At 35.8% G+C, this 14,096-nt stretch overlaps 1 protein-coding gene across 1 annotated transcript in view; it reads left to right on the top strand.

The window, feature by feature from the left end:
* AK5 (adenylate kinase 5) overlaps positions 1-14,096 on the top strand; it is a 245,420-nt gene that overhangs the window by 38,569 nt on the left and 192,755 nt on the right. Inside the window, exon 6 of the mRNA XM_007458720.1 lies at positions 11,605-11,796. Coding sequence (XP_007458782.1) covers positions 11,605-11,796 — 192 coding nt within the window. The remainder of the gene's footprint in view (positions 1-11,604; positions 11,797-14,096) is intronic.

Raw genomic sequence — 14,096 nt, 5'->3', positions numbered from 1 at the left:
TTACTTTTCACATTTAGATCTGAAAATCCATTTGGAATGAATCTTCGCATATCCTATAATGTAGGGAGTCAAGAGTCATTGTTTTCCATATGAATATCCAATTGACCCAGTACCATGTATTGAAAACACCGTGCTTTCCTCACTGCACTGCAAAACCACCTTTGTTGTAAAGCATATATTTGGACAGTGGATCTGATTCTAAGTTCTCTCTCTGTTCCAGTGGTTTACTGGTCTTCCTTAAAACCAATACCACAGTGTATTAATTACTGTAGATTTGTAATAAGTCACACTATCTGGCAGTAAGTTCTATCACTTTATTCTTTTTTTTCAAGATTGTCTTGAAGATTGCCTTGGCTATTCTTGGCCGTCTGAATTTCCAAATAAATTTCAGAGTCAATTTTTCAATTCCCATACACACATACACAAAAAAAAACCCTGCTGGAATTTAAAGATTACATTAAATCTATAGATCAATTTGGGAAGAGTGACATTATGATATTGTGTTCCCTTCATGAATATGGCATATACCTCATTTTAATTTCTGCCAAGGTCTGTGTAGTATTCTTGTACCATTTGTCACTAGATTTTCCCCTAGGCAATTAAATGATTTTTTAATTATTTAACTAGCATTTTTATTTCATTTTAAATTGTTTGTTCTTAGTATATAGAAATAAAATTGATTTTTGTATACTGTCCTTCTAGGCAGAGACCATACTGAATTTGCATATTTATTCTTATGGCTTTTAAATTCTTTTGGATTTTTTACACATACAATCATATTATCTCAAATGACTATTATATTTCTTTCCTTTCAATCCTGTGGGGGGTTTTTTTCATGTCTTAATTTACTGTCTAAAATCTCCATTACAGTGTTGACTAGAAATAATGATAATGGGCATCTTTTTTTCATCTCAGAAGGAAGGTTTCAGCATTTCCCAGTTAAGTATGATGCCTGCTGTAACTTCTATGTATTTATTATTTATCAGATTAAGGATATTCTCTTGAATTCCTAGTTTGATAAGAGTATTTATCGTGAAGGGATGTTAAGTTTTACCAAGTGATTTTTTTCATATTTAAGATGATCATATGATTTTTTTTTTCTTTTTTATTCTGTTGGTTTGGTAAATAACAGTGCTTGATTTTTGAAAGGTAAACACATTTCTCATTCATGGAATAAACCTGAATTGGTCATGGTGTATATAATCCTTTTTATACATTGATGGATTCATTTGCTAATATTTTACTTAGAATATTTGCTTGCGTTCATGAGTGAGATTGACCTATAACTTTTCTTTCTTTCAATGTCCTTTTCAGGCTTTGGATTCAAAGATTATGCAGGCCTAATAAAATGAATTGGGAAGTATTTACTTCTTTATATTTAGTAGAAGGGTTTCTGTTAGATTGGTGTCTGATACAATTCACTAGTGAAGCCATCTGGGTTCAGAGTTTTCTTTGTGTAAGAGTTTTGAACTGTGGATTTAATATCTTCCATAAATAAAGAGCCATTCTGGTTTTCTGGTTATTCTTTTTTTTTTTTTTTCGGGAGAGTTGTGTTTTTCTAGAAATCTGTCCATTTCATATATATTTTCAATTTGTTTTCATGAAGTGTTTCTTAATATCCTATTTTATCATCTTAATCTCTGTATAATATTTAGGGGTACCTTCCTTTTTATTCTCAATGTTTTGCCTTTTCTCTTCCTTGATTAGTTTCACCAGGGATTATCTATTTTATTAGTGTTTTCAAAGAATGAACCCTTAGCTATAATGTGTTTATTATGCATTTTAACTATGTATGTAATTTAATTTATGCTCTTATATTTTTCCTTTTTTGTAGACCTAAAAGGTCTGATTTTTTTTCTTCTTTTTTTTTCACCATTTTGAGATGGATGCTTAGATCACTAATTTCAACCTTTCTTTTTTCCCCTAATATATTCATTTAAGGCATTAAATGTCCCTGTAACTATGGATATAGCTACATCCCACAAGTTTAGGAATGTTATATATAATTTGATCATAATTTAATTAAAAATAGTTTTATTCCCATTGTGATTTCTTTGACCCAGGAATTATATTGAAATGTATTGCTTAATTTCCAAACGGGGATTTTCTATTTATATTTTTATTATTTATGCAAAGTTTATTTCCATTGTAGTCATTAAAGATAATCTGTGTGATCATTTGAAATTTGTTTAGATTTCCTTTATGGCTCAGAATATGGTCAACTTTCTTAAATTTTCTGTCTGTATTTAAAAATTTTTGTGTTCAACTTGATGGTTATAGTTTATAAATATATATCAATTTGTTAATTATATTAAACTCTTCTATAACCTTACTGATTTTTTTTCCATATTGATTTTTTTGCCACTTGTTCTATCAGTTATTTGGAAAGATTTATGAAAATCTCCCACTGTGACTGTGGATTTGTAACTTTCTACTTTTAGTCCTGTCCAAGTTCAGTATACTTTGAGCATATATTATTGGGTAATGCAAATTAAGAGTTATTATGTCTTCCTGGATAATTAAATCTTTTATCATAATGAAATGACACTCTTTACCTCTAGTAATATTTCTCTCCCTAAAGTCGACTACTTTGTCTGATTTTTTTTTCACCTTTATTGAGGTATATTTGGCAAATAAAAATTGCATATGTTTAAGGCATATACAATTTGACGTTTCGGTATATATATATACATTGTGACATAGTCGCCACAATCCAGCTCACTAACATAGCCACACTTCACACAGTTACAACTTTCTTCTTTTTAAAAAAAATTTTTTTTGTGATGAGAACATTTGAGATCTACCCTCTAAGCAAAGTTCAAGTACACAATACAGTACTATTAACTATCTGTGGTCACATTGCTGTACATTAGATCTCCAGAACTTATTCATCTTGCATGACTGATACCTTGCACCCTTTGACCAACATCTCCCCATCTCCCCCTCCACCCAGCGTCTGACAACAACCATTCTACTCTCTGCTTTTGTGGATTTGACTGTGTTAGACTCCACATACAAGTGAGATCATGCAATATTTGTTTTTCTGTGTCTGGCTTATTACACTTAACATAGTGTCTTCCAGGTACATCCATGTTGTCACAAATGGCAGGTTTTCCTGCTTGTTTAAGGCTGAATATTTAGCTGTGTGTGTGTGTGTGTGTATATATATATATATATATATATATATATACACATATATAATACTAATTTTCTTTACCTATTCATTCATCAAGGGACTTTTAGGTTGTTTCCATATCTTGGCTATTGTAAATAATGCTGCAATGATCAAGGGAGTGCAGATATCCCTTTGACATACTGATTTTATTTCCTTTGGATATATACCCAGAAGTTGGATTACTGAATTGAGGTAGTTCTATTTTTAATGTTTTTTGAGGAATCTCCATGCTGTTTTCCATTGTCGCTGAACCAATTTACATTCCCACCAACAGTGCACAAGGGTTCCCTTTTCCTCACATCCTTACCAACACTTATCTTTTGTCTTTTGATAATGGCCCTTCTAACAGGTGTGAGGTGATATCTCATTGTGTTGTTTTGTTGTTGTTGTTGTTGTTTGTTTTGGGGGGTATTTTTTGCCGCACTGCACAGCACGAGAGATCTTAGTTCCCCAACCAGGGATCGAACCTGGGCCCCAGCAGTGAAAACGCCAAGCCCTAACCACTGGACTGCCAAGGAATTCTCCTGTTGTGGTTTTGATTTGCACTTCCGTGATGATTAGTGATTCTGAGCACATTTTTTTGTACCTGTTGGCCATTTGTATGTCCTCTAATGAGAAACGTCTGTTCAAGTCCTTTGCCCTTTATTTTGTAGAAAATGGATTGTTAGGCATTTTATTAATTTAAAAAATTTATTGAGGAATAATTGTATTAATTACAATTATATTAGTTTCAGGTCTACAACCTAATGATTCCATATTTGTATATACTGCAAAATGATCACCAGAGTAAGTCTAGTTAATGTCCATCACCATACGTAGTTATAAAAATTTTTCCTCACGATGAGAACTTTCAAGACCCACTTTCCTAGTGGATACTTTCAATTGATATTTTCAATTTTTTTTCCTTTGCCCATTTTTAATTGGATTTGATATTTGTATGGTTTTACCAGCTTTCTATTGGTTAATGTTTCCATGGTATGTTTTTTCTATCCCTTTACTTTTAGCATTTCTGTGTCTTTATATTTCAAGTGTACTGCTGTATCGAGCACCTCTGATGCCCTACCTTATATTCTCTCAGCCCACCTTTTATTTGACCTTTGCTGCTGTGACCAGTTTTGTACCCATGTACTGCTGCCCAGGACAGCAACTCACTGACTTCCTGCCCTGAGATATACACATTGTGAAAGTGTGAAGGAGGCAATGTGCCAAGGGGGTACTTTTGACCAGCAGGGGACAGGCTCTGATAAATAGAGGCTCCTCACACAGGTCCCCTTAGAAGGGCCAGCAGCATGGCGTCCCAGTCCTCATCACAGTGACTAACCCGACACTGCACCTTTGCACTGGCTTGCCCCCTCCTCTGCATTCTCCCCAGTCCCCACTCCTGCTTTCCTGCCTATGGCTGCTTTGATGCTACAAGACCACATGGCCTGAAAAACCTAAAATGTTTGCTGTCTGACCCTTTACAAAAAAAGTTCGCTGATTCCTGTTCTACGGATTATGACACGCATCATTAACTTATTCATGTCTCATAGAAATCAGTACTTTTACCACTTCCTAAGCAAGACCTTAGAAAGGTTGAACTTCATTTACCTGCCTCATGACTCATCTCTGTTTTAAGTACCACAAGATACTTTTAATATTTTTTATATGGTCAATCTTCATTTAGGTTCACCCACAGAGTTATCATTTCATTGCTCTTCATTCATTCCTCTGGGCCAGATTTCTATCTTGGATCATTTTTCTTCTACCAGAAGAATATTCTTTAATATTTCCATTAGAGTAGAATTTCTGATGAGAATTCTGTCAGTGTTTGTTTGTTTGAAAATATCTGTATTTACTTTTAGTGTTTGAAAGATATTTTGACTGGATATTGAAACCTAGATGGGCAGTTATTTTTTATTGGTACTTTAAAGATGTCATTTCATCGTTTTCTGGCTTTCATTGTTTCTTTGGCAAATTTAGCTGTCTTGTTATTGCTCCTCTGAAGGTAATCTATCATTTCTTTTTTCTGGCTGCTTTAAAGATTTTTTTTTTTTTTTTGGTCTGTCTAGGCTTTCTGCAGTTTTACTATGATGTGCTTAGATCTGAGATTTTTCTTGGTTTTTATATTGCTTCTTGAATCTGGGACTTGATATTATTTATGAGTTTGGAAAATTCTTAGCTATTACATTTTCAAACACTGCTTCTTCATTTTCTCTCTTCTTCTTCTAGAATTTTCTAAGCATTGTCTCCTATGTCTCTGTTGCTCTTTTCTGTACTTTTCCGACCCCTCTCTCCCACTTGCTTCACTATTTTCTCCTGAACTTTTAGTTCACTAATTCTGTTTTCAGTGCCTAGTTGGCTATTAACACATTTAGTATAATGAGGATATGGGATGATTCTAAATGGAATTTAGTCCTGTGAAGGCTGATTCACACAAACTCTGATGGTATAGCCCTTTAGGATTCCAACCAGGAACCTAAGTTGGGAGCAGCAGTAGTAGTTTCTAGAGCTCCTCCTCCGTGGTGGGCCCCATATTCCAGTTTTTGTCCCCTCAGCCCCATAGTCCATTAAGAGCTTTGCCCAGAAATTATCTCCATGTTAAATGATAGTGAAGTCCAGGTATCTATCCTTTTTCCCTTTTTGATCTAGTCTAGCCTCTGCAATAATGGTGTATATTCAATAAATGCTTAATGGGTGAAAGAAATTATTTCTTTTACATTTTCCCTATAGGCAGAATTAAGAAAGAAAATTTTAGCCCAGTATTAGAAAGAACTTCCCAGTTATTAGAGTTATCCAGTAATGAAAGGGGCTGCCTCAAAAGTAGTGAGGCATCACAAGAAATGCTCAGAAAGAACATTCAAGTTTTAAAATCACTTGTCAAGAGATTGTAGAGATGATTACAGGTTTGGCATTAATTTGGGCTAGATAACCTCCAAGATTTTCTCATCTCTTATTTCTGTGATTCCAGTTTTTGTTCCAACTGTGATCTTCTCTCTTTGTGGGGTTTTTTTTTTTTTTTTCATACTTTGCTTCTTGGTTTCTGACAGTGATCTGAACTAAGGAGTGTAGGCCTTTTAACATGTCTTCATAAAGAATATGGCAGTCAAAAGCACTGCTCACTGAAATAAGCTCATTTAGTAGTCTGATACTGTGAATAATACATCTTTGCTAATCAAAGATGGTCATAGGTTCTTTTTAACAGAGTAATCATTCAGATAAGGGACTTTGAGAAAATGGATAGAGGAAGATTGACTTGTCCATATAATGACAGGGAAAAAAAGATTGATTTAGTTGATCCAATGGCAGAAAAACTATCAGCAATTGGGAAGTTTACTTCCATGTAGACAAAAGTGATAGCTTGGTCTTTGTTCTCATTTTTTATTGACTCACTCATTCATTCCATCAGCAAATACATTTTGAGAACATAGGCTAAGAAAAGGTATGCCAAGGATCCACTTTGGTGATACTTTTCAATGTTTCATGAGTGAATTTCATGAAAACTTTCTAGGTGCTTCACATCTTCTGGGAAAGAATGGTGTCTGCTCCTATTTTACATTTTGGGGGGAAAAAACATAAACAATTAAATTTTTTCTTTTAAAATTGAGCATTGTTGGAGAACGAGGGTCCTAATGAGTGGGCATATGTGGGGGTGACTAGGAATCAGGTGAGCATGTGAGGGTCCTAATGAGTGGGCATATGTGGGGGTGACTAGGAATCAGGTGAGCATGCTTGTGGCTGAGATCACTGTTGAGCAGTTAGCTGTTTATCCCAGCTGCCATGGAGGTCTCACCTGTTCCACGTTTTAATTTTTTGTATCACTGGTTATACGCTGATTAGTTTATACCAAGAAAAGACAGCAAGTTAATTACAATTATAAAATTAAATAACTTTGCAGATTCATTTCAAAGTCATCTATATCAGACCTGAAGTTGCATTCATTGATCAAAAATCTTAGATATAAAAAATATATTAAAAAATAAAAATAAATATCAAATACGTAGGAATAATTTTTAAATGGGCAAGAACATTACATAGAAAACTAAGGAGCTCTGCAATAAAAAGTATTGGGAGAAATTAAAGAAACAACAGCAACAACAAATATCTTAGATATTCTACTTGTTTCCTGTAAACTTGTAACTGCTTTTTTTTAAGTCTATTAATTAAAATAAACAAAATGCAGGTTTATTCAAAGTGTAAAAAAGTCTTTTATAAATTTCAAGCTAATTTCAAAAGCCAATTCTAAAAGACAAAACATAGTGATGATTACATATTTAAGTCTCCCCATAACCTCATTGTGTTAAGTAGGGAGAAGCACATACATTGCAGTCTGAAACAAAACACAAAATGTATTAAAGTAAAGCATTTAATTTGTTTAAATGCAAAATGCAAGAATTTCTAAATGCAAGTTTTACCTGCATTCAACACTGAGCTAGTAGTTGAAGTTTTTTCCATATTTTAATATACAATATGACCAAACCAAGAACAATATAATGTCATTTTAATTTTTTAAAAATAAATTTATTTTTATTTATTTATTTTTGGCTGTGTTGGGTCTTTGCTGCTGCGCACGGGCTTTCTCTAGTTGTGGCGAGCAGCGACTACTCTTTCTTGTGATACGAGGGCTTCTATTGTGGTAGCTTCTCTTGCTGAGGAGCATGGGCTCTAGGCGCACGGCCTTCAGTAGTTGTGGTGTGTGGGCTCAGCAGTTGTGGCGCACGGGCTTAGTTGCTCCACGGCATGTGGGATCTTCCCAAACGAGGGCTCAAACCCATGTCTCCTGCATTGGCCGGCAGATTCTTAACCACTGCACCACCAGGGAAGCCCTGTCATTTTAATTTATTTGTCAAAAATTGTCTTCTCCCTTATATGCTATTCAAAGTAAATTTAAAAGGATGTCATTTGTTATGTTGGGTAAGACTGAATATTACCAAAGATTTTATTTAATTTGAATTTTGCATTATAATATTTGATAGTATAAAAGTTTTAACTTCAGATAATCTCTTTACCATATATCACACAAAAATTACAAAGTGATTTTATAAATTGTTAAGGGTTCTCAAAAGCTACTTAAAAGTGTTTTATGGGACATATTAAACTACTGAGATGGGAAGGGAAAAATAGTTGGGAAAACTGAAGCTCAGAGATATTGAACCTTTTGCCCAAGGACAAATGACTAATAGCAGATTCTAGATGTAAAATCAGGATGATCTGATTCTAAAATTCATTCTCTTAATCACTTATACAAGTATGTGCCTGTGCTTACACAGTGGCAGTAGGAACTGGGGGAAGGGGAATCTGAATAGTGTCTCAAGACCAAACTCCACAGTCCATGGTGATAGCTCTGAGAGATTGAAGTTTTGACAAGGGTTAAAAATGATACTAAGATTTATAGCTGAGAATTCGAAAAGATACAATGTTCATAGCAGCGTTATTTATAATTGCCAAGGTACGGAAGTAACCTAAATGTCCATCAGCAGATGAATGGATGAAGATGTGGTGTATATGCCACTTGTAGCAACATGGATAGACTTGGAGGGCATTATGCTAAGTGAAATAAATCAGACAGAGAAAGACAAATGCTATATGATATCACTTATATGTGGAATCCTAAAAATGCAACAAACTAGGGAATAAAACAAAAAAGAAGCAGACTCACAGATATAGAGAACAAACTAGTGGTTACCAGGGAGAGGTGGGGAGGGGCGATGTAAGAGTAGGGAATTTTAAAAGGAGTTATTATGGGATTATATGAAATCACATTTGTGAAACTTTTGAAAATTGTCAAACACTATAGAATTTAAAGAATCTTTCATTCAGGGCTTCCTTGGTGGCACAGTGGTTAAGAATCCACCTGCCAACGCAGAGGACACAGGTTCGAGCCCTGGTCCGGGAAGATCCCACATGCCACAGAGCAACTAAGCCTGAGCACCACAAATACTAAGCCTGCTCTCTAGAGCCCACAAGCCACAACTACTGAAGCCTGTGTGCCTAGAGCCCGTGCTCCGCAACTGCAATGAGAAGCCCACGCATCACAGCGAAGAGTAGCTCCCGTACCTACTCACCGCAACTAGAGAAAGCCTGCGCACAGCAACGAAGACCCAACGCAGCCAAAAATAAATAAATAAATTTTTTTTTTTAATCTTTCATTCAATTAAAAAAAAGTTTTAAAAAAGACTTCTAGTTGAGAGATTCAGGAAAGTAGTGTTGCTACCATAAAAATAAATAAATAAACAAATACATATATAAGCAAGATGGGAATTTCATTCAGGTAAAAAGGTACTGAACTGATTTGGCCTTGCTGAGTCACACGTAATATTAAGACTTTCAGGGACTTCCCTGGCAGTCCAGTGGTTAAGGCTTCGCCTTCCAGTGCAGGGGGTGTGGGTTCAATCCCTGGTTGGGGAGCTAAGATCCCACATGCCTCACGGCCAAAAAACCAAAACATAGAAACGGAAGCAATACTGTAACAAATTCAATAAAGACTTTAAAAATGATCCCCGTCAAAAAAAACTTAAAAAAAAAAGACTTTCAGGTAGAGCCGTCATATAAGCATTTGATAATATAGGATATAAGTGCTGTTGAAAGTCAGTGCTGAAAATGAACATTTGGAATCCATCAACAAAAGATAGGTGGTTGAAACCAGAACAGTGGAAGGGAGCTGAGAGAATAAGAACCTGGAGAGGGAAAAACAAGACAAAACATTATCTAAGGCTCATAAACATCATTATTTGTGAGTGTTACATTTTTACGGAAAAAAATTTGAGCAAAGAGAAAAAAAAAATACAGAACAAAAAGTTAAATGAGAACCAGGACAATATAGAATCATGAAAACCAAGAGATAGTAAACATGGCTAAAATTCGTTGAGCACCTACCATTGATCAAGTTTGTGCTGATCTTATTTAATCTTTATAATAACTCAGGGAGGAGGTTCATGTATCTCTTTTGAAAGATGAAGATATGGAGGCTTAGTAAAGTTAAGCCATATGCCCATAGCTCAGCTGATAAATGCTAGGGCAAGAATTGTAATCCATGTTTCCCAGACTCCAGGGTCCATTTTCTAACCAGTGGTCTCAAGAGTGCACAAGGCAAACCACTGTAGTGTGGGAAGAAAATGTTACAATTATGATTATCATATGTCATCCTTTTTTTTTTTTTTTTTTTGCGGTACGCGGGCCTCTCACTGTTGTGGCCTCTCCCATTGCGGAGCACAGGCTCTGGACGCGCAGGCTCAGCGGCCATGGCTCACGCGCCCAGCCGCTCTGCGGCATGTGGGATCTTCCCGAACCGGGGCAGGAACCTGTGTCCCCTGCATCGGCAGGCAGACTCTCAACCACTGTGCCACCAGGGAAGCCCTGTCATCCTTTTAAAATTGTATTTTTGTGTGTATTTTACAACATACATACTATTATACAATATATTACATACATACATATGTATGTATGTATATATGTAATACATACAATATATTAGTATGGTAGTACATGGCTATCATACATTCATGCATAATTTATAATTTAATAAGTATATATTTATTGAGGTAGATGCTCAAATAATATACTAATGTGAGGATACAATAAAAAAATTTTGGAGATCATTTCTTTAAAGCACTATGCAAAACTGCCTCTTTTTCTTGTCCCATTTTCAACAAGAAAGTACATTCACTTTAAATGATCATGTTATCTTTTACATACGTTACTAGTTCTAATTGAGTTAAATAAAAACTGTTTAGTTCATAGGTTCTTTTCATGTTATTCCTTGGTATTTTCAGAAATTTATGAAGGCCTTTGAGCCATTTGATTCTTTGTAATAGTGGAGGGAACACAGACCACAGACCAGATAGACCTGGGATCAAATATCATCTTTGACCTTACTGACCATGTGACCTCAGACAAGTACTTAATTTCTCAGAGCCTCAGTTTGCTCATCTTTAAAATGGAGATAATATTTACCTTGCAGATTGTTGTAAAGTTTAGCAACAGCATAAGGAAATAACTTAGCACTGGACCTGGCATACAGTACATACTTTTAAAAGGGCAGCACATAGTAATAATAGCAGCAGTACTTGTTTACTGTAGAGAATATCTGTAGCTCAATAGTCATTTCCCCTCTAAACAGGTCACATCTACCTTTGGCAGAGTCTGGCCTATATTGATCTTAACTTGAAACTTGAAAACTTATTTGAGCATAGACCAAAAGTATTTTCCAGAAATTTGGAGGGCCACTGTACACGACTCTGTGAGCTGAAGTATACCATTTACATGGACTGTAATAACAATAGCTCCTCCTGGCCTTGTGTGGAGCCGTAGCCCTGGAAATATGCTGGCAAAAACATAGAGGGTCAAAAATATGGCAGCCTCCACAGACCCAGAAGAGAGAAATGCCACTGCCCACACTCACATTGGTTGGTATGTTGAATGCCTGTCTACTTGTTTGATGCTCTCCACAGATCTGTACTCCCGACTTAGTGGTGTTCCTGGCCTGTACCAATCAGAGGCTCAAAGAAAGATTACTGAAGCGTGCAGAGCAACAGGGACGGCCTGATGACAATCTGAAAGCTACCCAAAGGAGACTAATGAACTTCAAGCAGAACGCTGCTCCACTGGTTAAATACTTCCAGGAAAAGGGGCTCATCATGACAGTAAGTTAGATATATTTTACATGTCTAGTACAAGAACAATCTTTCAGATTTCTAATTATCCTATGTTTTTCTCATTTAGAAATCCTTTTACCTTAAAAAGGTAACTTTTCTTGGGCGGAGATCCAATGAAAAATAATCGGTAATTTTGACCTGATTTGCCTTTATTAAGCCATGATGGTAAAAACACTTTCACTTTAGTTTCATTGATTTTACAAAAAATGATAAATTTTAACCTTGACTAGAATTCTGTGGCCCCCGAACTTTAAAGTATTTTTAAATAACTTTTTGATCATTTTAAGCAATATTGGCCCAGTTTCTCAACTGTTCTGTCTTTGAAAACCTAATAAAATTGATAGGCTTATAAACAGAATTGATACAGTGTTATATTAGACTTAAATTGTAAGTTAGACTTTATCATAGGTTACCACATAAAAAAATGAGATTCTGATGGCCCAAAAAGTTATTAAGGGTTTGACTTGTCATAAAGAAGTGATATTGTCTCAAAATGGAAGGCATCGATCTTTCTGCTCCATCTATACAATGCAAATATTAACTTTGTTCATAAATAGTTTGTTTTGTGGTTAATAATACTGAATGTGCCAAAGAAGGATGAAGCTGAATCACTGGTTAGTACAGTTATTAGAATACAGGAAGCTGGAGGTGAAAACTCAGCTAAATTTATGACCCCCACACATCAGAGATTCAATTATGGAATAGAGGAGACAGAGGATCGTTGGCCAGCTGAGGCATTTTGCAGAAGACACTAAAACCAAAACAGCTCGGGGTGCTCCGTGGTGGTAGCAGACCTCGGCATAACCCTCCCTTCAGCCCTTAGCTCTTCTCACGAGACCAGAGATTCTTGTCTAGTGGGGTTACAAGCTGTGGAGAATCTGATGAAAGTGATAGATGCCCATCCCAATAAAATGCACATAAGATGCTTTCCATAAATTTTAGGTAAATCTACTGAAACCCATCCACAGAGCTCCTATGACCTAACAATTTACTGTGTTAAAAATCTCTTCATTAGCCTAAAATGCCCTTAGATTGAAAGAGACAGTCAACGACATTTGAATAATAATCTCTTTGCAGTCTTTTTATCACTATAAAGAAATGTTTATTAGAATTTGCCCTTTGAGTCAAAGTTGTCATGTCAGATAATTATAAATCTGACATGAAAGTTGTTCACAATGCCAGAGTCCATTTATGGTCTAAAAGAGACATTGAGTGACATGAAAGATTCAAGAAAATCAGGGTGGATGTTTCTCTGGCTCTTTTTTGTTGGGGTTGTTGCTTGTTTCTCCTGGAAATTAGCAATGCTGACTTCTGTGTCGTGTCATAAAAATAGAAATTTACCCTACAGACCAAAGCCCAACTGCAAGCTGCAGAGCCAGAGCTTTCTTTAACTGTTGATTGCAAGGCTTAAAGGTATTACCAGAGTGTCTCTGATTACTCCCTGCTTGTCACATTCATCATCACAAGCAGAAGATATTTCCCAAATGAATGCAGAGTGGGGACTGTTAATCTACTAATATTTTGCATGGAGGTGAAATGCCATTGCCTCTGATTGAGGGAGTCAATAACAATGCAGATGACAGCCTGTAACCTCCCTGCTAAACCCCGATGAGCTTTAAGATAAATGCCTCTAATTACTGGGAGAAGACTTGCAAAGGTGACTTGAAAGGTGACTTTCAAAAGTCACCTTTTGAAAATCGGTGAACACAAACACAGGCTAAGCACTGGGAAATGTCACTGGAAATTTTAGTCTGACAAAAGAGTGAGTGCAGTATCCTGAAGCACATGTCCTCCTTCAGAACCTGGATCATAGGTCGCTCTGGGAATTAATATATACTTGGTAGCATTTCTGCTTTTAAAGATGCGTTAAATTATTAAAACGGTTATCCTGATTAATCAAAAACATATTAAGATTTTAATAAAAATCTGGGAGTTAATAGATTAAACCCAAATATTTCCTTTTCTCTGTAATATTTTTTCTTTTGCTTCTACCTGCCCCTCCTAATTGATTCATTTATTCATTCAGTAAACATTTATTGAGAACCAGTGGGTGCCAGACCCTCTGGTAGGTTCTAGGGGTGCAGTGCCAAATAAACAAAAGATAAGGATCTTTATTTTATTTCCTGACACATTTCAAACTCCTAGAACAGTGCCTCTCTGGTACACAGTACCATAGCTTGCAGTCTATGGGGAAACAGATATCAAACAATGAGTTATCAAGTGTGATGACTGTTGTAAAGGAGAATGTACAGGGGGGCCTCACATATATGTCGTGCACTACAGGAATG

The sequence above is a fragment of the Lipotes vexillifer genome, unplaced genomic scaffold (genome assembly GCF_000442215.2).
Source record: "Lipotes vexillifer unplaced genomic scaffold, Lipotes_vexillifer_v1.1 scaffold419, whole genome shotgun sequence".
Taxonomy (NCBI): domain Eukaryota; kingdom Metazoa; phylum Chordata; class Mammalia; order Artiodactyla; family Lipotidae; genus Lipotes; species Lipotes vexillifer.
The sequence above is the reverse complement of the archived record's forward strand: the minus strand, read 5'-3'. Positions and strand labels throughout refer to the sequence as shown.